The 24,301-nt window shown below is 41.3% G+C and overlaps 1 protein-coding gene across 2 annotated transcripts; it reads right to left on the bottom strand.

Annotated features, from left to right (window-relative positions):
- Positions 1 to 1,137: 1,137 nt before the first annotated feature.
- OTC (ornithine transcarbamylase) lies at positions 1,138 to 24,239 on the bottom strand. Of its 2 annotated transcripts, none has more exons than XM_083498387.1 (10): positions 23,281 to 24,239; positions 21,826 to 21,973; positions 20,208 to 20,289; positions 15,819 to 15,906; positions 13,976 to 14,129; positions 11,043 to 11,165; positions 8,946 to 8,999; positions 8,712 to 8,861; positions 3,467 to 3,604; positions 1,138 to 1,985 (listed from the first exon to the last, which is right to left on the bottom strand). In XM_083498387.1, exons 1-10 carry the CDS (start codon positions 23,355 to 23,357, stop codon positions 1,926 to 1,928), a joined length of 1,074 nt encoding a protein of 357 aa, XP_083354513.1. In that variant the 5' UTR covers positions 23,358 to 24,239; the 3' UTR covers positions 1,138 to 1,925. The 2 variants fall into 2 exon arrangements, with proteins under 2 accessions (XP_083354513.1, XP_083354514.1); XM_083498388.1 differs by having other exon boundaries at positions 21,826 to 21,967.
- Positions 24,240 to 24,301: the final 62 nt, after the last annotated feature.

The raw sequence follows: 24,301 nt of genomic DNA, 5'->3' as shown, positions 1-24,301 counted from the left end.
TGTTTGCAGACATGACTGTAGGGCCTTCTTTATTAAATAAATTGATCTCTTTTTCAGTACTCCACACATGGGGATAAAAATACTGGCCTGCTGTGAGAATTACTGATAAAATGAATGTGAAGTGCTTTGAGCATTCAGGAAGAGAGGTTCGGCTATTACAATTAAAAATACTCAACAAAGGATCATCAGAGATACACTGAAAGAAACATAAGGAAAATAATGAGGGGTATTGTTAAAAGTTTCACATCCACCATACTTTTATTTTCGTTTCTCTGAGCACTAACCTCTGGGAATTATTTTTCTATCAAAATTACTATTTTTATCTTATTGCGTCTTCATTGCTCATCTGTATTCATCTTTGGTTTATTCTATGTAATGAATTCATGACAAGCCTCGAAGGCACAATAATACTGTGCTCATCTCCCACAGCTTCCATTCAAGGCTCACCAATTGCTTTGCTAACTTCAAATTAGGCTCACTAAGGTGAGGACAAAAAAAATTATCTCTATTTTTTATTGATGGGGAAGCGGCTTTAACTTGAGTAAGTGACTCACTGACTTGGCAGTGAGCAGATACTATAAGTAAGTAAGTAAGTAAGTAAGTAAGTAAGTAAGGCCATTGGTTAAGTGGAGATGCTCCACCAGGACAGCAAGGATGAGTTTAACCTGCAAAGCTTAAGTTAACTGTGAAGCTTAGTTGCTACTGGTTTTATGGACTTGGAAACCCCCTTCTCCACTTGATGTTGATGATTGATTAACAGAACTTCTAGAACTGGCATCCCGACAGCAAGTGACATATGTCACAAATTTAATGGCAGGTGGGATACCTTTCTGGAACAGTAGTCTCCAAACAGCAGCTGTGATTTAGTACTCTGGTTCTTTGCTCAATTGATGTAGGAAAAAAGGACCTTCCACTACCTTCTTCTTGCTTCCCTTTCATCTTCATCGGTCTTGTTCTTTATCTTTCTACTTATCCACTTGAAAAGCAAACTCTCTTTTCAGTAATTCCAGAGCCGTAAGGACTGTAGCAAGAAGGACATTATTTATTATTTGAAGCTTCTGTACTTCCTGAAAGCTTTGTATCACCCAGCAAGAAGATAGATTTGCTTTGAAACTTTTGGATTAACTTGGTTATTCCTTTTCTATTTCATTTTTATTATCATTTATTGTTTTATATCATAAAAAGTCTTAATAAATCTAGAGACATTAATAAAGTAATGAGGCAGAACCTTGCTAATAAGGAGGCAGTGCAGGATGTCAGCAAAGAACATTCTTTCTGATTACATTTTAGGAAAGCAAAACTATAGAAAACTGTATAAAATAAATATATGTCTATGAACACACTAAATATACTAACTGCATCCAAAATCACACAAAAACTAATATATCACCATCACTACTGTCCGTTATAATATATTTGCAGTTCATTCCTGAGAAGTAAATTCCCCTGAACTTAAGTGTGAGCTACTAAGTGGGCTTTGGTCTGCAGCCTTAATATCAGAATCTAAAAGGTATATTTCAGTTGTGTCATTCAGAAACACACCCACCCACCCTCCGATCAGCAGGCAAATATGACAGCTTTCGAGAAAACTGCAGCAGTTTTCGCAGTACACAGCTCCAGGACACATTTATGAGATCAATTCTACTATTGCCTGCCTTTCTGACTCATCCATTTGTTAAACTGTCATCATTTTAGGGGGCTAATCAATATGTAGGATGAGGAAGAAAAAAGCTGCTAGATAATGAAATGCAGCTGCAGTGTTTAAGAGATAGAACAGATGCAGAATGAAAGTATGATTGAAACTTCCATTTCTGTTAATTAATTATCATTGCTTTGATCTTGTTTTTTAGAGAGAAAGAGAGACTTCATGGACCAGAATGGTGAATGCTGGTAAGGAATCTTTTCTCTTGGCAGAAATCCAAGGATCAAAATGTAGGCTTCAGCAGCTGTGGTGAGTAATCTGTCAGCAGGGACACCATGACAGCCTAGAAGAGAGAATTAATAAATATATGAAATAACCAGCCACACTGGGAAATGGTGCTGCATACATAATGTTAATTTACAACAGTGCAGGAAAATGCAAAGTTTTAATAAAAAAGGTCACATTGATCTTGGTGTTTATTAATTTATACTAGGGATGGTGAACCTCAGGCCAGGACCCTGAATCTGCACCCATGGGCCTTTGGGACGCCCACTAGGCTCAACAGCTGAGGGAGTTGAATATGTTTAGCCAGCAGAAGACTAAGGAGTTATATGATAGCTATCTTCAAATATCTGGGCTGTCACATGGATGATGGGGCAAACTTGTTTTCTGCTCCTCCACAGGGTAGGATTCAAACCGATGGATTCAAATTGCAAGAAAGGATATTCCTACTAAACATCAGGAAGAACTTTCTGGCAGTAAGAGCTGTTCAGCAGTGGAACAGACTCCCTCGTAAGGTGGTACACTATGTTTGGAGTTTTTTTAACAGAGGTTGCATCTGTCAAGGATGCTTTAGCTGTGATTTCCGCGTTGTAGGGCAATGAGCTCCCTTACAACTCTACACTGTGATATCCCTCTCCAAACCACACCCCTCAGTGACTCTGCCATGCACCCTCCCTGAGTGTTTTGGACTGGCTGGAATGAAATGTGGCAATACCTCTCGCATGTCTTGATGAAGAATGAAAACATACATGCATCTGTACATGTGGGTCGGTGTGTCTAGAAGCCTCTGACTTCTGTGTAGCTGGAATGTAGCCTATGTGCCAAACCTAAGAGTTGCACCCATTACTCTTCCCACATTTGCCTCTGGCCTCACCCACCATTTGGCAAGCAGTCTCAGGATGGTTCCCCACTCCTGGTTTACACCATGGGTGTAGATCAAAATAAAATGGCTTTTGGTGGTGTTCCTCTAACAGGTACAAAGGCCGTTGAGATCAACAGTGGGCCCCTCAACAGTCTCTAGACCTTGCCAGGTGCCTGACCCACCCACTACTAGAATTGGCAAATTAAACACGAATGAGAATTACGCTTGCCTTTTAGGATGGCCCAGTCCTTTGAACTGCTGTGCACTTAACACCATAGGATGGAGTGCAAGAACTGCAGTGCAGTGTCCTGTCTGCCATTATTATACCAGCATGTTGATGAGACTACTGTTGCAACAGCCAATGCAGCCCAGTCAGTGAAAGACTAGCAAGCCAGTAAAAGACCTGAGCAAGTGGCTCAGATATGAGTGGTGTAACTGGAATGATAACCGGCAGGACTAGGGAGATCTTATATACCATCCTGAAAAGCCTTTTAGTCAGTACTACTGAGTCGGCTAAATCAGCACAGACCTAGAATTTCATATATATAGGCAAGTGGACGTCAGGGCAGTTGTAAATGTCAGGTGGATAACAGATTGGGGTTATTTCCCCTGCAGCACACAGAATGCCTTCTTTATGCCATAAGATCTTTGACGCCTATCGGATCAGAGTGCCCATATACCATAACTATCCATTTCCTGTTTTCAGCCTCTTGGAAAACCAGCGACTGTGGAGAATAAAACACTTCATCATCAACTTCTTCTGGCTTTCTGGGTAAGCAGTGTAAAAATGTCCAATCAGCAGCAGCCACTTTTGCAGTCTAAAGATGGATATGGATGGAGATGGAGATGGAGAGAGGGAGAGGGAGAGGGAGAGGGAGAGGGAGAGAGAGAGAGAGAGAGAGAGAGAGAGAGAGAGAGAGAGAGATTTGAAACTGAACGCCAAAACATGCTAACAGATGATCACACACAAAGTTGAAAAGTTGAAATGATGCATGTATCCCTTAAAATTACTCTTTCTCAAAAGCCCTGATTTTGGCAGCATTGTGTGGGTCATGCTAGGGTCTAGCAAGCTGAAAGAATTGTGTGAGTATTCTAATTCTGGTTTCTTTGTCCTCTCTCCATGGTTTATGGTAATTGCTCTCTTGCTCACTGCTGTGTCAGCCATGAGCCGCCTCTTTTTAAGCTGTGTGCTTTCCTCTTTGCAGTCTGATTAGGTGCCAAGGAGTATTTATCCCCTTTGCTTTCTCTGTGTACTCACGTTTCATTTTCTTTAAATGCCAAAAAATTACAGAAAACATTTAAAATAATAGAAGCACTGAGTATACATAAACCTTCTTATGCAATTTCTGCACACTGACGTACAACATTAGTGGTGGGCTAGGAAAACAGCCAGATATATTTATGTAATTCTTTTTTCCTAGGCCCAATACATATATTACTGTGGCAACACACTATGAAAAAATAACCAAACAAAACGTGGTTCAGCTTTATACCATCTTATAAATGTATCAGATCACAGAGCATCACATCATTACTTCCCACGCATGCCCCCCCCATCCATCAGGCATTGGAAGGAATTGTGTGAGGAAAATATGAATCCCTGTGACCCATGTGTCTGGGGTAAATAATAAAAGAATCAGCTGGACGTACAGATTCAAAATGTGGTGCTAAACTCACTCTCCAGCAGGAGAGAGCCCTCAGTAGCAGATTTTAAATTCACAACAGTCAAGCAGCTGCATAGCATTAGGAATATAGGTTATTAGACCTTTTTATCCTGTTTAGTCTGCTTGCAAACAGTGCTTCTCTCTTTCTACCCATTTTTCATTGAACAGACCACACACTGCTGAGTAAAGTTAAAATACTTATAAAGTGTCCCAAAGTTCAGATTCATGCATTTATCCAAGCAGCAGCAAGGAAAATATAGGCAGAACACTCTTGGGTTGAAAATATAGAAAGAGAGTTTCAAATACATGCTCTAAGCTTGGAGTTTGCTTAGGCACGTCTTCCTTGGTCAGTGTGGAGAGAGAGGGAACAGGAAAAGAAGACTTCACTTCCTCCTTTATCAGAGAAGAGGAGGTGTGACCTAAATGAGTCTAGGGCACAGCTCTATGATCACAACCCATTTATGCACTAACTAGCACTAATTTTTCACAGGAATTACATGACTAGGGCAGTCCCACATGGTCTAGCCATCCATTACTTAGCCAATATTAAGCCAATATTTTGTGGCATATGCCATGCTTCAAGTTATTAAATTTTCTGTGAGCATTTAGAGCTGATATTATTATATTTGCATACTACCCTAACTACTGGATCATCACTTTGCAGCCTGAACAAATGAAACATTTACTAGTAACTTGGTAATTGACAGAGCACGTCATTCTTCTCTTAATCCTTTATACAACAAGCATTTTCATATGCAATGTGTTACATCTTCAAGTTCATTAAGAATTAAGGTACTTAGGAATACGTGCAGAACCAGGACTTCTGTACCACACTTACTAAAGGTGCTGCAGCAGCAACAAAAGCAAGAGCAGCAACAAGAGAGTAGCAAAGCAAGCACTGCATTTGCTGGGTGCACTGCCACACTGCTAATTCATGCTAAGCCATCATTTATTTTTAGCTACGGTTTAACATTACATGCAGACCTGCTTAATGTATTGGGGACATGGACATCATAACATACATGCATTTGCTTGGGTAAAAGTCCATGGGTTTCACTACCTGGCATGCTCCCTGTACCCTAACACATGTACCTGTGTACATGCAGAGCAATTAGGAAAATCACATGTGAAAAGCATGCAAAGCTACCCTTAAAAATTTCAGTAATATAAACTTGACTTTACTGAGGTCCTTTACCAGCAACTGAAACCCACTTCATACATCTTGCCACAATTATAACTATTTTTCCCAATCTACTTCGAGTTGCATAATGCATTTTGTATTACTCTCTGCCATCCACATTGTGCATTTTCAGCTAAATTGTGGCAGGCATTGAAAAGAAAATATGTTGCTTAAAAAGGCAACCTACGTCAAGAGTATATTCTGTTTCCAACAGTCCAGTGCTGTTGCGTAAAACTCATGGATGACCTACGAAATGGAAAATCAGCCTTTGATTTAAACACAAAATGTGTGTGCCATAATAATGTGGCTCTTTTCAGCAGAGCTGCCAGAGTGGTCCTGATTCTGGTGCCCTGAATGTGCATCTAGCATTCCATTCACCTCACTTCCTTTCTGCTGCCTATTCCTCTCTCTGCCACCTCTCAGTTGAGCAACTGGTTGATCAGCACTTCCCTTAAGAGCCAGCAGCTGGGACCTATAACTCATTCAATCAATGGCAGGCTTGTCAGTTGGAGTTGCTCAAAATATATCACAGTGTAATCAAGAGGTTCATCTTTGGCTTCAGAAAAAAAATTACAGTGGATCACTGGTACATTCTGCACTGCTGCTATGCATGCTGCTATAATGTTTTTGTAAGGGTAATAATTGCCTATTAAATCATGCCTTTAAAAAACCCACAATCTAAAGCATGCCTTAAAAGTCCAAATGTATTCCTTTATATCAATAACTCATTATATATTAATCTAATACCTGAACAAAGCTTCATAGCACTATGAGCAATTTTGAACACTACCATTCTGGGAAATAGGGTTGAAATATGGCAGTTTAATGTACAGATATTAATAAAGAGAATGGCTTTTCATGTAACCATTTAAAATATTTTATTAGATTACATTTTCTATTTTTAAGTTGCTATATAAGAAATATTTCAGCCACATACCTTTTTGTATTTCATATTTTTTTATATATAAATGTGACCCTCCCATGTTGCCTGGTCTTTTTTTTAAAAGAAACATTAGCATAACACGGCCAGAAAATTACTTAAGCATATTTAGTAAGAGGTAAAAGCTATAAGTAACAAAGGGATTTTAGAGAGAAACAGTATTACTGCAGATCACCAAAGATAACAAATCACAGCTCAATACGAAGAACCCCAAACCTGTACTAAAAACCCAACACATCATCAAAAGTAGAATGGGATGAGGTAAGAGAGAAGTAATATTGACTTTTATTATTATTATTATTATTATTATTATTATTATTATTATTATTATTATGTGGCTCCCACCTCTATTCAAAATGCTGGATTTTCTTCACCATATTCCTTTTGCCCCTTTCATAGTATAAGCCCATGCCTCCCTCTGGACGATTCCATCCATTATTCATCCATTTATTTATTGCTCTCTGATAAAAGAGATGGAGAAATTCCCCTGATAGGGTCTTATTCCTGATAAGTGTGTATTTCCCTGAACAGCAGAATCAAACAGTTTTTAATATAGAGGATATCGGAAGAAGAGAAATTCAGTGGGCTCAAGAAGGAAACATCCTTCTGGAACAATGATGCTGCTTGCTGGGTAGTTAAAGCAATGAGACCACAGCCACATAAAAATAATTCCACATCCTAATTTATATGTATAAAATAAACCACACCCCTAGGCCCCTGCCTAACAATGCCCCTGCTTCTCAGAAGCTGATCTGTGCACATTGTAATCAATGTAGCACTGAACTAATGGTGTGTGCAATAGATAGCTCACAATAAATATGGACTACCAATTGCTTATGGAGTACTGCTTAAGTATGTGAGTGAATTGATCCTGAAGAAATATATCCATTCTGTTCCCTGACTGTTGCTCATCCACTGTTATCTCCAGTGAGCAATTTATGTGCATTCATCCATGCAGGCACTATAGCAGGGGTCAGCAACCTTTTTCAGCCATGGGCCAGTCCACCATCCCTCAGACCACGTGGTGGGCTGGACTATATTGGGGGGGGGGAATGAATGAATTCCTATGTCAAATAAATAACCCAGAGATGCATTTTCTGGGTAACCGGGTTCGCGCCTCCGCTCCTCCACATGCAGCTGCTGGGTGACCTTGGGCCAGTCACACTTCTTTGAAGTCTCTCAGCCCCACTCACCTCACAGAGTGTTTGTTGTGGGGGAGGAAGGGAAAGGAGATTGTTAGCCGCTTTGAGACTCCTGAAGGGGAGTGAAAGGCGGGATATCAAATCCAAACTCTTCTTCTTCTTCATTTTAAATAAAAGCACATATTCTACTCATGTAAAAACACGCTGATTCCCGGACTATCCAAGGGCCGGATTGAGAAGGCGATTGGGCCGCATCCGGCCCATGGGCCTTAGGTTGCCTACCCCTGCACTATAGCATCCAGATACAGAGATGTGACTTCTACATTTCCCAGGGCCTAACCACACATTAGTATTACTTGAACCAAAAACAAGATTAAAACCAAGCACAAGAAGGTGTGCGATTTGGGGAGGGGAGACTTCACCCTTGTATTTCATGCTGCAACCCTGAAAAAGTTGAACCCCCTTGCAGTAAGTACCAACAGTAGAATAAAAACTATTGGCTAATGGGAAGGTGCTTTTTTGCTTTTTGTAGACTGTTGCTATTTGCCACACAGGGTTGTGTGATATTTTTTTCACGGTCATAGTAGAGAGCAGAAGAGTCAAGGCCCCCTTCCCCACATGTTGTGGTCTTAACTAGGATCAGGGCCTCCTGTTTTTGGTTCTAATATTTATATATAAATACACAAACACACACAAACACACTGGTTATGTTTACTTCATCTCTCAGGTCACTATTTCAGGAAGGTAGGGAAGTTCCTTATGCAGCGTTCAGCCTGATATTTTTGTGGCACTCTATTAAGGTTAGCAGTTGCTTCAGAGTAGCTGTAGTCATTGTTATAATAATCTAAAATATGTACTCTGTAGATATTTCAACAAACATGTACCACAAATCTCCAGTGTTAGGTAATGCAAGCATATATGAGGCCTAAAATGTTTTTAAAGTTTTCTTCTGGAATCTACAAAACCTTAGAAATCTGGTGGGAAATCTTTGCATTTTACCTTCATTGTGATCTGATAACCCTGGAAAGCCCTCAGTCTCTCTTCTTTTTCTGCCTCTTGCCCCATGCTTATCCATGTGTCTGTGATCAAAACGTTGGCTCCTTTGGCAGCTTCAGTAGGGACACTGGTGAGAAACAACTTGGTGCGGTGCTAACATGAATAAATCAGAGGAAATGCACTAAGTTCACATGGAGCACTGTAGAAAAAAAACATTTTACTGTCACATCCTCGTACCTTTACAGACTCCTGTTCTGCTATTTTGATGACCATAGGATCTGGCTCAAAACCCTGTCAAAATAGATTACAGTGTTACAATGTATTCCATTATTGCTACTAATAGAGAACATTAAACACATTCCCAGTTTTTATAGAAATAGACAGTAGCCTGGGTACTCTTAACTACCGTATATCATTCACAATACCTGAACTGGCAGCGTGCCTAAAGTTGGTTGGAGAGTTCCTGGATTAGATTTCCAAGCTATGGAAAACTGGCCCCTGGACTTTAAAAAGCATCTAGATGGTAATTGCATAAATAGAACCACATTGGAGCCAAAATGAGATATGATACTAGCAAATGTGTGTGGGGGTATTGGGTCGATGCCAATTCCCTATAAAGCAGCAACACCACATATGGTAGGGTGAAGCTGCTCTCCTGACACCAGCATCACTGCTGTTTACCTGGATGGAATGGGGGCGAGATGGATGGGAGGGTGCACTGTCAGGAGAACTGAATTACAGCAGAGGTCCCACCAGTGTCACTACCTGCTCCCAACCTTGCTGTCACTCCACCACACACACATAAAGCATAAGGAGAAGGAAAAGTTTCTTACTGTCCTTTTTTATTTCAATATTACAGAGAGAGGCTATAGAACCCAGCCTCTTGGATAATGGCATTGTCCCGAGTGAATCTCCACCCCCTGTCTCTCCCACTTCCTCATTTGTCACTTCTATGGATGCTGCTACATGCCCTCTGTCTTTGAGCTCTTTGCTCTCCTACTTTTAAGGCTCACTGGGTTCTTGGAGATGGGGGCTCTGGAATGCTTTCTAAAGACAACGTGTCAATCAGCTGCTGCTTTGGTCCTACCTTCTCCTCTGCCATTATTTCCCAACTTTTGTCCTCATCTACCTCTGAGCTGTGACCTCCCTCAAACCGCTGTTGTAAATCCATACTATCTTCTGCTTCCTCCTCCCTGGAAGGTCAGGATGGGGAGGCAGTCTCCACCATTCCTCCTCTGCCCGGTCCCTGACAGCATCCTTCATTTGTTGATGGACTATAACTCCTACCATCTCTGACCATTGGCCATGCTGCTGGAGTTGATGGATTCCAGGGTCAGGATGGGGAGGCAGTCTCCACCATTCCTCCTCTGCCCGGTCCCTGACAGCATCCTTCATTTGTTGATGGACTATAACTCCTACCATCTCTGACCATTGGCCATGCTGCTGGAGTTGATGGATTCCAACATCTGGAGAGTACTAATGTGGGGAAGCTCATGGTAAATGTCAGCCAGCACAGAGGCTCTTCAAGAAGAGCGAGAATCAAAAGATGTGTCAGATCTCCTAACCACCCAAATTACTTAATCTACTGTGCCCAGCTAGCAGTACGAATTACTCAATTTTGTCCTGATCTTAGTAAAGCAACCTATTACAGTGAGCACATATTTTTTTTTAAAGTTCAGGGACTGTTTGTGAGATTAAACTCTGTCTCTTCTGGGGCTGGATCTTCTGAATCTAATTCATGGGGACTAGCTCATTGTTCTTCTAGTGAAATGGTGACTTCAACTTCTGTCTTCAGTCTAATCTTTAACCCTCTCATTCCTGAACTCTGAATCTTGAGGCCATTTCCTTGTAGCTAAGCATTTTCCTTCAGAGTGATAATGGGCTAGTTTTGTTAACAGTTTTATACCATTAAACTCCGGATAAAGTGCACTCATTATCAATGGACATGTATTTAGATTTTTTAAAATCAGCTTCCAAAGCAAAGTTAATTTGCCTTTGCACTCTTGTATATAGATTTTGTGAGGCTAAACCCTCTAATAAAATCACAAATGCTTTTCTTTTTCAAAGCTGACAACCAACTTTACTGGCCCTGTTCAGAGCCACATGCTAGTCTAAAACCATGCTGCTTTAAACAAAATGTGAAAACTATGGAAAAACAGTATTTCAGCTTTAGAGCAGCGATCGCTAAACTTGGAGGGTCACAAATGTGGTTGGACTCCAATTCCCATCAGCCCCAACCAGCATGGGCAATGGTCAGGAATGATGGGAGGTGCAGTCCATGTTCTTTGCCTTAGAACATTTGACTTCCTCTCTCCCAAACTAAGATTTTCTTACCTTTGGAGTAGCAACATGCAGATTCATCCCAAATCTAGCAGCACTAAGCATAATGGAGTTTAGGACATTATTTCCATCACCTATCCAACTTAGGGTCAATCCATTCAAAGATCCATAGCGTTCCTACCAAATACAAAACAAAACAAAGCCACAGTTATTTACAGTGCTTGTCAGTTTTGAAGTGCAACTTTTATCATACCATGTAGTCTGGGATCTGGCAACAAGGATGTTGCCTTTGAACAAATTGCCATTACCCATATTCTTTCTTTGTCATAAACATTACAGGATATTAACATTATTCTGTCAATCAATACACTATTATTATCCCAGCCAAGGTTAAGCAAATTGCTTAAGTGCCTATACACTAATGGACAATATCCTGCCTTATTTTCTATGAGCTGGAGCCATTCATTATACTTGTTCCATACAAGAGCATATGCTTCTCTAGCACATAAGTATGAATGACATGGAAATATATCTGTGTATTTCACATGCCTGTGATCACAGAACTCTAGCACTGCATTTATATTAGATGGAGAATTTGCCACAATGTGGGTAACTTTCATTCATTCATTATTTTAGAATGCATGCATCCTGCTTTCTTCTTATAAACATGTAGATAATGTGAAAATAATACTTTGAAAGTGATACATCAAAAAAACCAATGAAGCCTGAGCAGACTTCCAACAATTAAGGGTTGGTCTTCCATGCTGCTAATAATTCCTTGTCCCTGCTTATGAAGCAGGAAGCAGGAAAGACTATGCAAAATAAATAAATTCATGAATATTTGTTTTAATTTGCATAATATGACTTTTCTTGGCACAGATTTGAATGTCATTGTTACTTATGATGATGAAACATGGGGTAGAATAGCCCTAACCAAAGCCAATAATAACTTGTTATCCAAACAATCAGATACTTATTCTTTATTAATATCTCTAATCTCTGTGGAGATAGCCGGCATAGTTCATCAGATGACAAGAGTCAAGTATTAGAACCATCTGTCATGCTCGATGTCCTGAACCACAAAAGCCAAGACACACACAGAGAAATATGGATAATAACACTGTTCTCTCTAAACAGGTAGCCTAGAAGGGAACTGGCAGGATGCTAACAGCTAGTACAGCTAGCAGGCAGCGAACTATTACATAAGAACCATGAGTCACTTGCAGTTACTGAAAAGCTGTCAATTCTTGGTGATGAAATGCCTTCCAAAGGTTATCAGACAAAATGAAGAGCTGGAAATGATTTATTCACCCTGCATTCTAATGCAGCCAACATTTCTCTTTTTGTTAGGACCTGATCTGGGGTGTTGCAACTTTCTACAGCAGCTCACAAAGCCTGAATGGATGCCACCTTCATGGAGTATCCAGAGGCCCTGCTCTTCTATAACTGGGTAATTCTTCCCACCTTGAATGATCCTTTTAATAGAAACAAGCCATCACCAAATGTGTATTTATGGAAAGAGCCATTTTTGCACCCAGCATGGTTCCCACAGCATTTTAAGCCTCCTGCATGAATACTTTTCAGATTCCTCCATGCGCAATCAAAGAACACCCACTCAGAGCTTAACTTGTGTGATTCATCTAGCCAAAAGAAAAGATGCCACACTTTGTACAGCTAATCTTTTTGCCATAAGTATGCTGGTGTTTCCCACAGCAAGGACAGGTTGTATCCTTAAACACCTGTGTCCTGGATACCCAGGTACATGTACATGAACGAATCTTTGCAACAAGAGTAGCCAACATACTACCTCAAACTCCCATCAACCTCAGCCAGCATGGCCCTGCTCAGGGTTGATGGAACTGCAGTCCAATAACATGAGGAGGACACCATGTTGCCCACACCAGGCTTAATGGAAGGCTGCTTATGTGTCATTTACACTTTACACAATTGTACACAAAACACCAAAGTGAGGGAGGTACCAATATCAAACACAAATTGCCACCTAAGATGCAGAGTTGTTCACAATCAAAAAGATTCAATTGGTGAGGTTAAAATGTCACTATTTATGTGAACATCATTGTGAAGGAAAGATGCCCTGGATTTCTGAGCACATTTAGTTAGGTGCTTTACAGAATGACTGCAATTTAGAAGTTCAGGCCCATGTAAACCACGACTGGGGAAACCTGTGGCCTTCCAGATGTTGTCAGACTCCAACTCCCATCAGCCCCAGCCAGCATGGCCATTTGTCTGGGGTTTATGGGAGTCGTGGTCCAATAACCTCTAGGGGGTCAGAGCTTTCCCCCACCCCTGATGTATCACTTCAGAGAGAATTTTCAAAGACCACTGTCATAAAAGATTTAATAGCTAGCTCCCTCAAACTGGATCTGAACCACATCATGGACGACTGTGTTGCTCCCCTGGAGTTGCACCAGGAACACTGATGCAGGAATTTCATGAAGTGCAGAAACTGTGGGCCAAATGACAGATGGCTTGAAGATGTAATGCAAGTTGCTACTTGAACTGGTTTTACCACCAAAACCCTTGGCATTTCCTTAATCCTTGTCTTGACAAACAGACAGTATTAGAGGTAGAGAGACATTGGATAGGGACCAGGATGCCTGATTTCTAAACAGCTGGATGAGTGGACAGACACTAACAAGGTCCTAAGGAAAATAATTTAATATACTTAGCATTTATGCAGTGCATTTAAAAGCAGGATAAATATTCCTCACCACAGTCATGTAAGGTGGCTCAGTATTAATAACCCCATACTAAAGTTGGGGGTGATTGAGCCTGGAAACAGCAGCCTGCCCAAGTCCATCCAATGAAGAAAGAATTGAACAGCTCACAACTCACACTCACAGTGCCAGACCTTTATATTTTTACAGCCTTCCACATCTCAACTATTTAGGATTTAGGTCTGAACTTTTAGAGTAGCTGAGTTGGCTAAAAGCTTTGCAGTTAAGCAGGGAACAGGAGAATATTACCTGGAGTGTAAGGTAATCAGCTAAAATCTGGAGGGGATGGTCAGAATCAGACAGTCCATTTATCACTGGGATTGTGGCCTGTTGTGCCAGCACCTCCAGATCGATGTGTTTATACACTCGTGCCAGGATTGCGTCTGTCATGGTTGACAACACCCTTCAGAAAGCAAAATAAATGTAAAGCCCACTCAATTTTTCATAGAAAATTAGTACTTTAATAATGGTTAATCTGCCTGAATAATTTTAAGTGCTTGCACAACATGGTTAAATACAGATGGTTTAAAATGTAGACTGCTAACCACTGAAAATATTTTTTTTTTAAATAAGGCAGTGAAGAGAGAGAGAGAGAGACAGAATTAGAAGACAGAAATATCAATGAACTGTTTAATGTAAATAAAGTTTGTGATTTTCTTGTTTCCAGCCAAGCAATACTTGGGCATGGACAGTTTATGCTATAAACTACAGAACTAGTTTTTCTCCTGATTTCATTCTGAGGAATCTTCTGAGAAGATTCTGTGTACAAATAAAACACGGTGAGTACTTTCACCATAGACTCACAACCCAAACTGTGTTTACCAGGATTGTCTGCTCTGAGGGTGAGGGGCCCCAGTAAGCCTGCATGCCACAGTACAAATGACAAGAAAATGGTGAATTCCAGCTAGCCCGGCAAGGCCAAGACCCCATCCTGCAACTTCAACAACTTCTTATACCTCTTTCTAGGAAGGTTGGACCACCAAGGCTTGTTTTTGAATTGCAAGGATTCTGTTTCCATCTGAAAAGGCCTTTATAAGAATACAACATCAATAGTTTGGTGCCTGAGTTTGCCTGTTTTCTCCTCCCTCTTCCTTTTGTGTCTTTATCTTTTTAGACCTAAACCTGAGGGCAAAGGTTTGTGTTGCTTTTATTGATCTAAAACAGTGTTTCCCAACCGGTGTTCCGCGGCACACTAGTGTGCCGTGAGACGTTGGCTGGTGTGCCGTGGGAGGGAGGCGGGCGAGTCGGGCGGTGAGAGGCGGCGGCGGCGAGGATCCGCGTCGAGCCGGGGGCGGCTCCGCGGTGGTGGTGCCGAGCGGCGGGGCAGCGCGTGCAAAAGGGAGGAGCGCGAGACAGCGGAGGAGGAGGAGGCCGGCATGTCCGGGCAGCAGCAGCAACAACAGCAGCAGCAACTCCCAGCGACGGCTCCTCAAGCCCCGCCGCTGCCCCTCCTCCGCCCGCTATCGCCGCCACCACCACAACAGCCGCCGCCGCCTCAGTTGCCGCCGTCCCTCAGTCCCTCGCTCTGCTGCCTCCTCCCACCCCCAAAGCTTGGAGGTTCCCCGGCAAGGGGGAGGGAAAAAACTTTCACTTTCGTGCGTCCCTCCCGGCGTGACGCTGCGCGCTGACGTCACGGGGCTGTAATGGTGGTGTGCCGCGAGATTTTTTTCATTAAACAGGTGTGCCGTTGCCCAAAAAAGGTTGGGAAACACTGATCTAAAAGCCACTCTGGGAACCTCTCTGGCTGAAGAGCAGGGTGTAAATACATACGATGCATAGTAAAATCTTCATGCATCCTAAGTTTTGAAAGTTGCTGAATTCAAGCAATTTTAGTGCTTTTGTAAGGCTGCAATCCCGGACATTACCGGGATTTCAAAGGCAAAATTGATGTCCAGGGGGAACTTCTGAAAGGTGACACTTTGTCCTGGATCAAGCCCATCATTTTTTTGGCTAAACAGCTTTTGGTCCCCCCCCCAAAAAAAAAGCTCAACAATTTTGGACATTCCTAAAAGCAGTATGAAATATGGCAACCCTAGCTTTCATCATCTAAATATAGAAAGGAAATAACAGTCACACAAGGTGTCGTACAAACCGTGCTGTGTCAGTGATACTTTCATTAATGCCCAGGTGAATATCTTGTGTTGTGAGGAAACAGGGATGGCCACCAAGGATAGCAAATCCTAAAATAAATACAATGATTAAGACTTTTACCTTTGTCATTTCAAAGTATTATGGCAAGTCATACTACATGTCTTCTCCCTTAGAACTGCAGACATGGGGATAATTTGACTATGTCTTTCCCCACAGTTATAAATCTGCAAGAGCCCTCCCCTATCCCAATGGCAAATCTGTGTGTGAACCAAATACAGGAGAAAATAGCATTCAGAATTTCATTAGTACCAAAGAATATTTCAAGTTTTTATTTTTAAAAGAGAAGTTTATATAATTTTTATGAGTCTTTTAAAATGTTATCATGTTGTCAAAGACCTGAATGCCATGTTCTTATCATAGATGCATTTGAATAATCTTAGCTCTGAACTATCAGCTTTTATAGCAGGGCCTGCTCCACTAGCCTGGCTAAAAGACTAGCTACCATTTGCCTCCTCCACTGTTTCCAATCAAGGTGGTCGTAACAAAAGCAATTATATAACTTTAAGAATTAGTACCCAAGTTTGTTTTCCTTCCTCTGCTCCCTCTGTTTTTCCTTTTGTGTCGGATCTTATAGAGACTGTAAACTTGTGGTCAAGGACTGCCTTTTTCTATAACCTCTGTACATGCCAGAACAATGTACAAGTTAGATGTGTTGAAGATCTCACAGAGAGATATGCACAATCTTTTCTCTATTGATGCTGTTTGTAATAACCAAACCTGTTGTTATTTTTTACTGATCGTCTTCTACACAAGCATCTCAAGGCAATGTACAATCAAAACATCAAAAACAGTTAAAAACACAAAAAGCAGATATATTTTGAAAACTAAAAAAAACAAAATTATATTTTAAAAAATCTTACAACACCACCACGCATCTGTCAACATATCTTCTGGGAACATGCTCATAATATTTTCTGGGATGAAGCATTATTTTTAGTCATAAGAAAGGTACAAAAGTATAATCTTGCCAGCTTTTAAACCTGTCTTGGGGTCGTATACTAGGAAAATTTGAATCCTTACCAGCACATGGCACCACAACCATTGTCCTAAGCCAGTGGTGTCCAAACTTTTTTCAAAGAGGTCCAGATTTGATGAAGTGAACACTGCTCACCACAGAAATTGTTGGGTTTAACTTATATTTTCACTTAGGTGTTGAGGAGACAGAAGTTCAGCCTTCATGGCATTTAACCATGGCTCAGCATCCTCTGAGGTTAAACTTTGGACCTCTTGGAAGCTTGAAGGTTCCCTAACCTTCTCTGAGTTACTAACAACAGCTATATTTGCTTTGACTATTTTAGCAAACTCTTCAGCATACCTTTTGGGTGGTTTACCCTTTGTGGCTCTTTCAGATCTGCGTACTATACACAGGTCTTCCATGCTAGGCTTCTCCTCTTTAGGAGAATGGTGGCCTCTGGGCAGGCCAGGTCTTCCTGTTATATACCTCCTGGGATTTACAAGGCATCTGACCCTCACCTGAATCTCATAGCTCTCCTGACAAGTGCTTTGGACTGCCCACCAGATACCAGGCTCTCTACTATTCAAATTAGGCCCCAGTGTTTTTGTTACAATCCCCTTCTCAAAATTAAGTAATCAATTTTAAACTAGAATTTAAATTCTCAAAACTTTCTTGTTAATTCGAGCAAGTAAACTCTCTCACTTCATTACAAACAGTATTTCTACCTACAACACACTTGAGTAAACCTGCTCCTTTTCCTTTCACAGATATTTTGTTGCCATTTGCAACTGTAGCTGCCTCTGATTAGTTATCATTTAACTCTTGGGGGAAATAATTATCATCACACATCATGTTCATGGAAGTTGCCGAACCAATTAACCAACTAGAAGGATTACCGTTAATAGCACCAGTTTTCCTAGTTTGCTTTCTGTTGCCACCCTGGAACTTTTCTCTATTAGTGCCACTTTGTTTTGTACGATTCCTTGCAAATGAAGGAAAATCAACATTTCTGCTTGTATATGTTGATAATATAATTTTGGTTACTGAGGGCAAACAAGATTGTACAAAAACAAGATTGGGCGCATGCCTGGCCAGGACATAGGCGTCCTGACTGACAAATGTGACCTATGTGCTTGCTTGCTTAACAGCCATTGGGAACTTCAAGGTCCCTGCTCTCCCTTCTTATGGTCTTTGTAGTGGACCTGGGGACTCCAATAGAGAGCATTCCATGTCAAGAAGGAGGGCAAGTGGGCACCCTATCAAATGACAGGGCAGGAGCTACACGGAGCAGGGCCTTTTCACTGGTGGTGCCCATTGTATGCCTCATTCTTCCCAGACCTGCTCTCTTTTGGCCTGTATTTTGGAGTTTTATAATTTAGGAAGACTTTGGAAGAACTGGTTGACAAGACAGTTGCTGACATATGAGTGGATTTTATTTGCTGCTATTCTGGGCTCCTAGTGCATAATAGAGTTGGCCAGCATGCCAGAAGGGATACCATTTATGAGCTTTCTCCATTATCTGCACAGCAGGGGGTGTTCAATCAACAGTGCAAAGGCTGAGCTGAAGCATTCCCTGCTGGTTACCTGCTTTCAGCAATAGGGGTCACTGTTTGGTAGTACCCGATTGGTTAGCTGTCAGATTCTAGAGCTCCCTATTGGTGGCTCTTAGGTAATTCACAAAATACAGTCCATTCATAAAACACAGTGTTCATTCATAAAGCAGTAACATAAATCTCCATTGCTACATATTGGGTGTATATTTCAGCAGTTGAATGTATAGGTTTATAGCCATGCTGTAGTTTAGTGCTTATGCAACTGAGAATAAAAGGTGGCTGGGCTCATTGTCTCGGGGTTTGGGGGGAAGAGGTGACAAAACTGATTTCCAATAAGTGCCCCCCTGTATTTCCATAACAAGTCCTTGAGTCTGTACTCTGAATGATGACACCAGGGACCTAGAAGGTGCAAGGCTTGTCAATCCAACTCCTGCACAGTCTCATCAGGGCTGACCTTAAGGCAGTTGGAGCAATTGGGCTAAGTTGGGCCCCGTGGACCGCTCCTAAGGGGGCCCCTGCACCAGGGCAATCTAGATGGACTTTATTTATATATGTAAGATTTTGCAGACTTTGGCTGTGAACTGGGGTCCTACAAAAAAAATAAATTCAAGTTGCGCCCCACTGCTTCAAATTGGGCCCCACAGGCTAGCCCAGAGTCTCATAGTTGCTGGGCTTGAGCTGCCTTGCCCTTGCATGAAGTCTTGGGTTTACAATTTTGGGAGAGGGGAGACTGTGGCACTGGGGAGTAGGCAGGCTGGCAAAGCCCCCTAGATTTAGAGGCATGAGTTGCCCTGCCCTCACCTGAAGTCTTGGGTTTGCAATTTTGGGAGAGGTGAGACTGCCCACTGGGGAGTGGGAGGGCTGGCAAAGCCCCCTAGATTTAGAGGCCCTAGGCTTCAGCCTACTTAGCCTATACATAAATCCGGCACTGGGTCAAGGTGGCAGCCACCCCTCTGCCACTGCCATCACTGCAGCATCAACGTCCCTAACATGTACTGTAGTATTATTTATTTATTTAGCCACACACACACCCGGGCCAACCAGATTGGTCGACCCAAGGAGTGACACAGCTGGGGACTCCCTAATGGCACGGGGGCTTGCCACACACCCCGCGCAGAGGGGAGAGCTTGTGATGAGCCCGCAAAAAGGAAATGGCTTTGGTGGCCAAGTGCTCGGGAGCTGCAATTGATTGCTTTTTCAAAATTGCCTGGCAGACTGTTTGAAAGCAGCCCGGGGCCCGCAAGTGGCCCCCGGGCTGGACTTTGGACATGCCTGTCCTAAGCTGAATGTTTTGCAGAATGAAATGTTTATTAAAGCCCCCAAAGAGATAACATTCTGTATACCCAGAGCTTTTTTTCTGGGGGTACACAGGGGTACGTATACCCCTAAACATTTTGTGAATCTTTGTACTTTTTTGTCCATTTCCTATATTGATCTTCCCTGATTTGAACTATAAAATGGTGATTTTCTTGAGTCAAAATGAGAGTACCCCCTAAGCATTATTTTAGAAAAAAAGCAGTGTGCATACCGAAACAGTTCCTGACAAAAATGCAATGTTAAGTCTTGTTGGCATAATGCTGGTTGTGTTGTGCCCATTATTTTCTGTTATAAATTCCATTTTGACTTGATTTTAATGGTCAACTAGATGGCTCAACTACTAATGGCTAAGTAACAACTTTTAAGGAATTTTCAAAGTTCAATTTCATTTTTCTTTTGTGATGTCTTCTTACTTTGAATAATGTTATTTCATCATATGCAGGTAAATAATATACAGTTAATACAGAAGGCTGTATTTACTGTCAAATTCTTGGCTTGTTTTCACCTGTCTCTGTAGATAATCTAGTCCTTGTACTTCTTTTCTCAAAAATCATAGCTAATGATTTTCCTTGCAGCAAAGGCAAATACTGAAAAACAGAAGTAAAAGAACTTGTGACACACTGGTAAGAACAATAAATATTGTTGAACTTTCTGCTTTACACTTGAAAGTAATTTCAAACACTATACCACTTGCAGATGGGTGTGAAGTCCTTTTAGTATATACAGGACAGAATTAGGCTCCATCTCAGTTGTTTGCTTTGTCTACAGTCCTAACCCTATTTGCCTGAGAGTAAGTCCAGTTTAATTCAGTAGGGCTTCTGAATAGAGTTGCACTTTAGGTCCTGGGAACGGCTTCTTCCTAATGGTTAATGTGGCTTAGAGTGGCTTAATTACAACACAGTTGGAGGAGCTGGCCAAATCCTAGAAGTTCTTGCCAAGCTGAAATAAAAACATGTGTAACTATTCAAAATCTGATAAAACCTAATAATGCAGGTTTGAATTTTGAAAGTATTTAATATTTCACTTTTGTATCTTACTTTAAGGGCTCCATTAGAAAACTGAAATCTTAATACTTGTTTCAGTCTAAGGCAATTATCCTGTCAATTTGTCACATTGAGGACTTCTGTGCCTTGGAGGTGACCTAGTTACTAGTTTCTTTACTCCCTCTAGTGCTGCTCTGCATGTAGAATTCCACTGATGCTTTACACGCCCTGTCTCCGCCAATATGCTGAGAGCTGACCTGGCATGTAAACTGCATATGTGCATTCACATTCACACACGACACAGACTCAATTGCCCCTCCCCCAACTGGGAATGCTGGTGTGTGTGTGTGTGTGTGTGTGTGTGTGTGTGTGTGAGACGGGGGAGGGGGATATAAATGTGATTCCCCTACCCCAGATAATTGTGAGGTAGGAGAACATGCCAAAGATTTTTTCCGTCATCATTTCAGTTCTGGTTAGATTTATATTTCTAGAATATGGTAAGCTTTCTTTTTCTTTCTTTTTAACATTGAAAGCCCAAACAATTTCTCAAACACAACCCTTCTAAACCTTGCGGGTGGAGGGTAGGAATCTTCATTTCACTTTGAAGATCACATGGTCTACTTTTCCCATGGGTAGGCAAACTAAGGCCCGGGGACCTGATTCTGCCCAATCGCCATCTATATCTGGCCTGCGGATGGACCGGGAATCAGTGTGTTTTTACATTAGTAGAATGTGTGCTTTTATTTAAAATGCATCTCTGGGTTATTTGTGGGGCATAGGAATTCGTCCACCCCCCAAAAAAAAAACCATACTCCGGCCCCCCACAAGGTCTGAGGGACAGTGGACCGGCTCCCTGCTGAAAAAGTTTGCTGACCCCTGACTTTTCTTGTCCTCTCCTTCCCACCATCAAGGATTCAAATCCCAAACTAGGTAGCACCCACATTTGTGTTTTAAAACACAGCTAGGTGGTTCTTTTTATAAATCCGGATTGAAGCTGAATTCAGGGGAAACACATAAAAACACAGTATTTCCTAAGAAACCAGAAGGCAGATACATGATAGCTATGGATTGTGGCTAAGGTCATGTGTATAACTAAAAAGACATGGGGGTAAGAGAATTCATAGTGCAAATGTTACATACCTCTCCTTTACATTTGATTCTTTCCTTCAGATCTGCTGCCACCCACAACAAATATTTGATGTCTTCAGCTGAATAATTTTGCAGTGTCAGAAGGTCCTGGCCTTTCAAATGGGTGGGAGTTTTAGTAGGTTGTGGCCCATGCCTGTATCTTCAAGGGAAATGACAAAAGAAGTTCAACTACCTCATAATTCAGAATTTTGTATTCTGAAATAACCACTGTCAAGTTGTGGTCCCAGATTATTGGCTCAAAGGCACAATGCTCTACAAATGCATGGCACCAGGATACAAGTGAACAGTTGAGTAAATAATCAATAAAAATAAAATAATTTGTTGTTCTTCAGTATTATAAATATGCATATTGCTACAATGGAAACGTGTGAAAAATTACACTTGAGAAAACCACTGCTGATGTGTGCATGGGGTAGGGGGAGATTCTGCCTCTGTTTGCACTATGTGGCACTGTCACTACTTTTACCATGAGTGGCTGGGGAAACTCAGCCAGATGGGCGGGGAATAAATAAATTATTATTGTTGTTGTTGTTGTTGTTGTTGCCGTCACTATCCCTACACCCCCACTCCCCTTATCAGAACAAATGGTGTTGTGTTTATATATTAGTAATGGGACTGTAAGTCATTTGAAAATCATTGTTCCCTTCATTTACCGTATATGCTTCCATTAAAATTACCAAAATAATAATAACAGTTTCCCGGTGTTCTACAATGCACATTCCAATAATAAACAAAAAAAGATCAGTATGCTCACAACATTTGCTTTCATACATCCACACACCCCAGTAGTCACACAATATCCATTGGTTTTTCCATATCTGCAATAGCTAGGGATTTGAACAATGCCATTCAGAGATTGTGGTCATATCAGGAGCCTTCCTAGTTAACATTTTTGCTGCTGCAAACAAGTATTCTGTCAGTATTTAACAAAACAAGTGAAAACAACAAAAGACATTTAACAAAATAATAAATGATTTCTGTTTATTCTTTATAAAGTTATGGTGCCATCAGGGCAGGACTTTGAAACAGAAGTCCAGAGCCCCACTCAGCAGGAGGTGCAACAGATATTTCTAAGGGTGCTCACTCCCACCCCAACGAAAAGAAGCCTTCACATGATCACAACTATTCCAGAGAGAGTCAGAGCTATTGATAAATAATAGAATACAATTCTATTGGGTTTGAAATAAGCATGCAAATTTATTTCAAGTATATGAAATTGCCAGACAACATCTGCAAACAAAAAACAGTGATGGTAATTGCTCTGACATATCAATTTTCCTATATAATTTCTTTGCTTTAGTTTCTTGGTTTATGAATGAATGCTGCTAAGCAACAGAGACAGATTATGATTTGCCTATATCAGCAGTCTTGTAGTTGCTAAAAACTGGAGTAGACAGCCCAGGATGTTCCACCAGCTCTGTTGTTGTGTGGCATTTAAACACTTACCGAATACATTGCACCAGATGCTTGCTGATCTTGCTTGCATTCCCAACATTGAACAGGGACCGAACATTAAACAGCATATTTACCAAATGCTAAGATATAGTTATAGTCACCTTGTTAAACTTAGGTGAAATAATGAATGCATTCAGTGAAAGAGCAAAGGTAAAACTATCACGAGACAGTGCTATCTCTAGCAGTTGTAAGATCTGCTCAGGAATTCACGGTATGTAATCTTATGCAAATACTATGGATAAGTGTCATTAGTTAGGAGAGTTGCGAAATCCATGGGTTTTGTCCTTAAACACACAGCAAAATCTACAGCCCAGTCGAGGCATTTACTAGGCTGCCAAAGGTCTTCTCATGGGCCACTCCCTCCTCTCCACCACAGAGAAGACCTACATGTGATGCCAGGTATTCAGTACAGACACCAAGTCTTACAGGTGTGATGGACTTGCTCCACACAGACTCATAGCCTTACAGAAACCCAATTCATGCAGTCTTCTTTCCTCTCTCCTATTTATGGGGGATAACTATTATATGAATTAGGCATTTATTTATTTTTTAGATTTTTATTTATATGGAAAAATATACATCAAAAAGAAAGCAAATTGAGGAACTATTGCATGTTTTTAAAAGGCTGACATTCAATAGGTGCAGCTTCTTTCATAGTTAAAGATAGCTATATTTAGCCTGGGGGTAGGACTAGAGGACCCTCAGGATCCCTTCCAACTCTGTGAATCTGTGAGTCTTTGATTTCCAACAGTTGGCCAAAGAAAGTCAATGTTACACAGTGCTTCGGACTAAGGAGACTTTGCCCAATTCCTGCTAACCCTTGAAACTCGCCAGGTGACCCTGGGCCATTCACTCCTGGGAGTTCCTGCACCTGTTTTCTAGGGGAAAAAAGCGCTGGTTGTGAGGATAACATTGGCACAGCGAACAATGATCTAACGGGAGGTGATGTTGTTGTTTAGTCGTTTAGTCGTGTCCGACTCTTCGTGACCCCATGGACCAGAGCACGCCAGGC

Source organism: Podarcis liolepis (genome assembly GCF_965112155.1).
Source record: "Podarcis liolepis genome assembly, chromosome: 4".
In the NCBI taxonomy this organism is placed as follows: Eukaryota; Metazoa; Chordata; class Lepidosauria; order Squamata; family Lacertidae; genus Podarcis; species Podarcis liolepis.
The sequence above is the reverse complement of the archived record's forward strand: the minus strand, read 5'-3'. Positions and strand labels throughout refer to the sequence as shown.

What these genes read in the sequence shown, in the direction of transcription:
- OTC (XM_083498387.1), bottom strand. Translation starts at nt 23,357, where the DNA reads ATGCTGTTTAATGTTCGGTCCCTGTTCAATGTTGGGAATGCAAGCAAG. An exon ending in TAGATTATCTACAGAGACAG is followed by an intron (nt 15,907 to 20,207) that starts GTGAAAACAAGC and finishes TATTTATTTTAG; the next exon opens with GATTTGCTATCCTTGGTGGC. An exon ending in TGCATGTTGCTACTCCAAAG is followed by an intron (nt 9,000 to 11,042) that starts GTAAGAAAATCT and finishes CTATTTTGACAG; the next exon opens with GGTTTTGAGCCAGATCCTAT.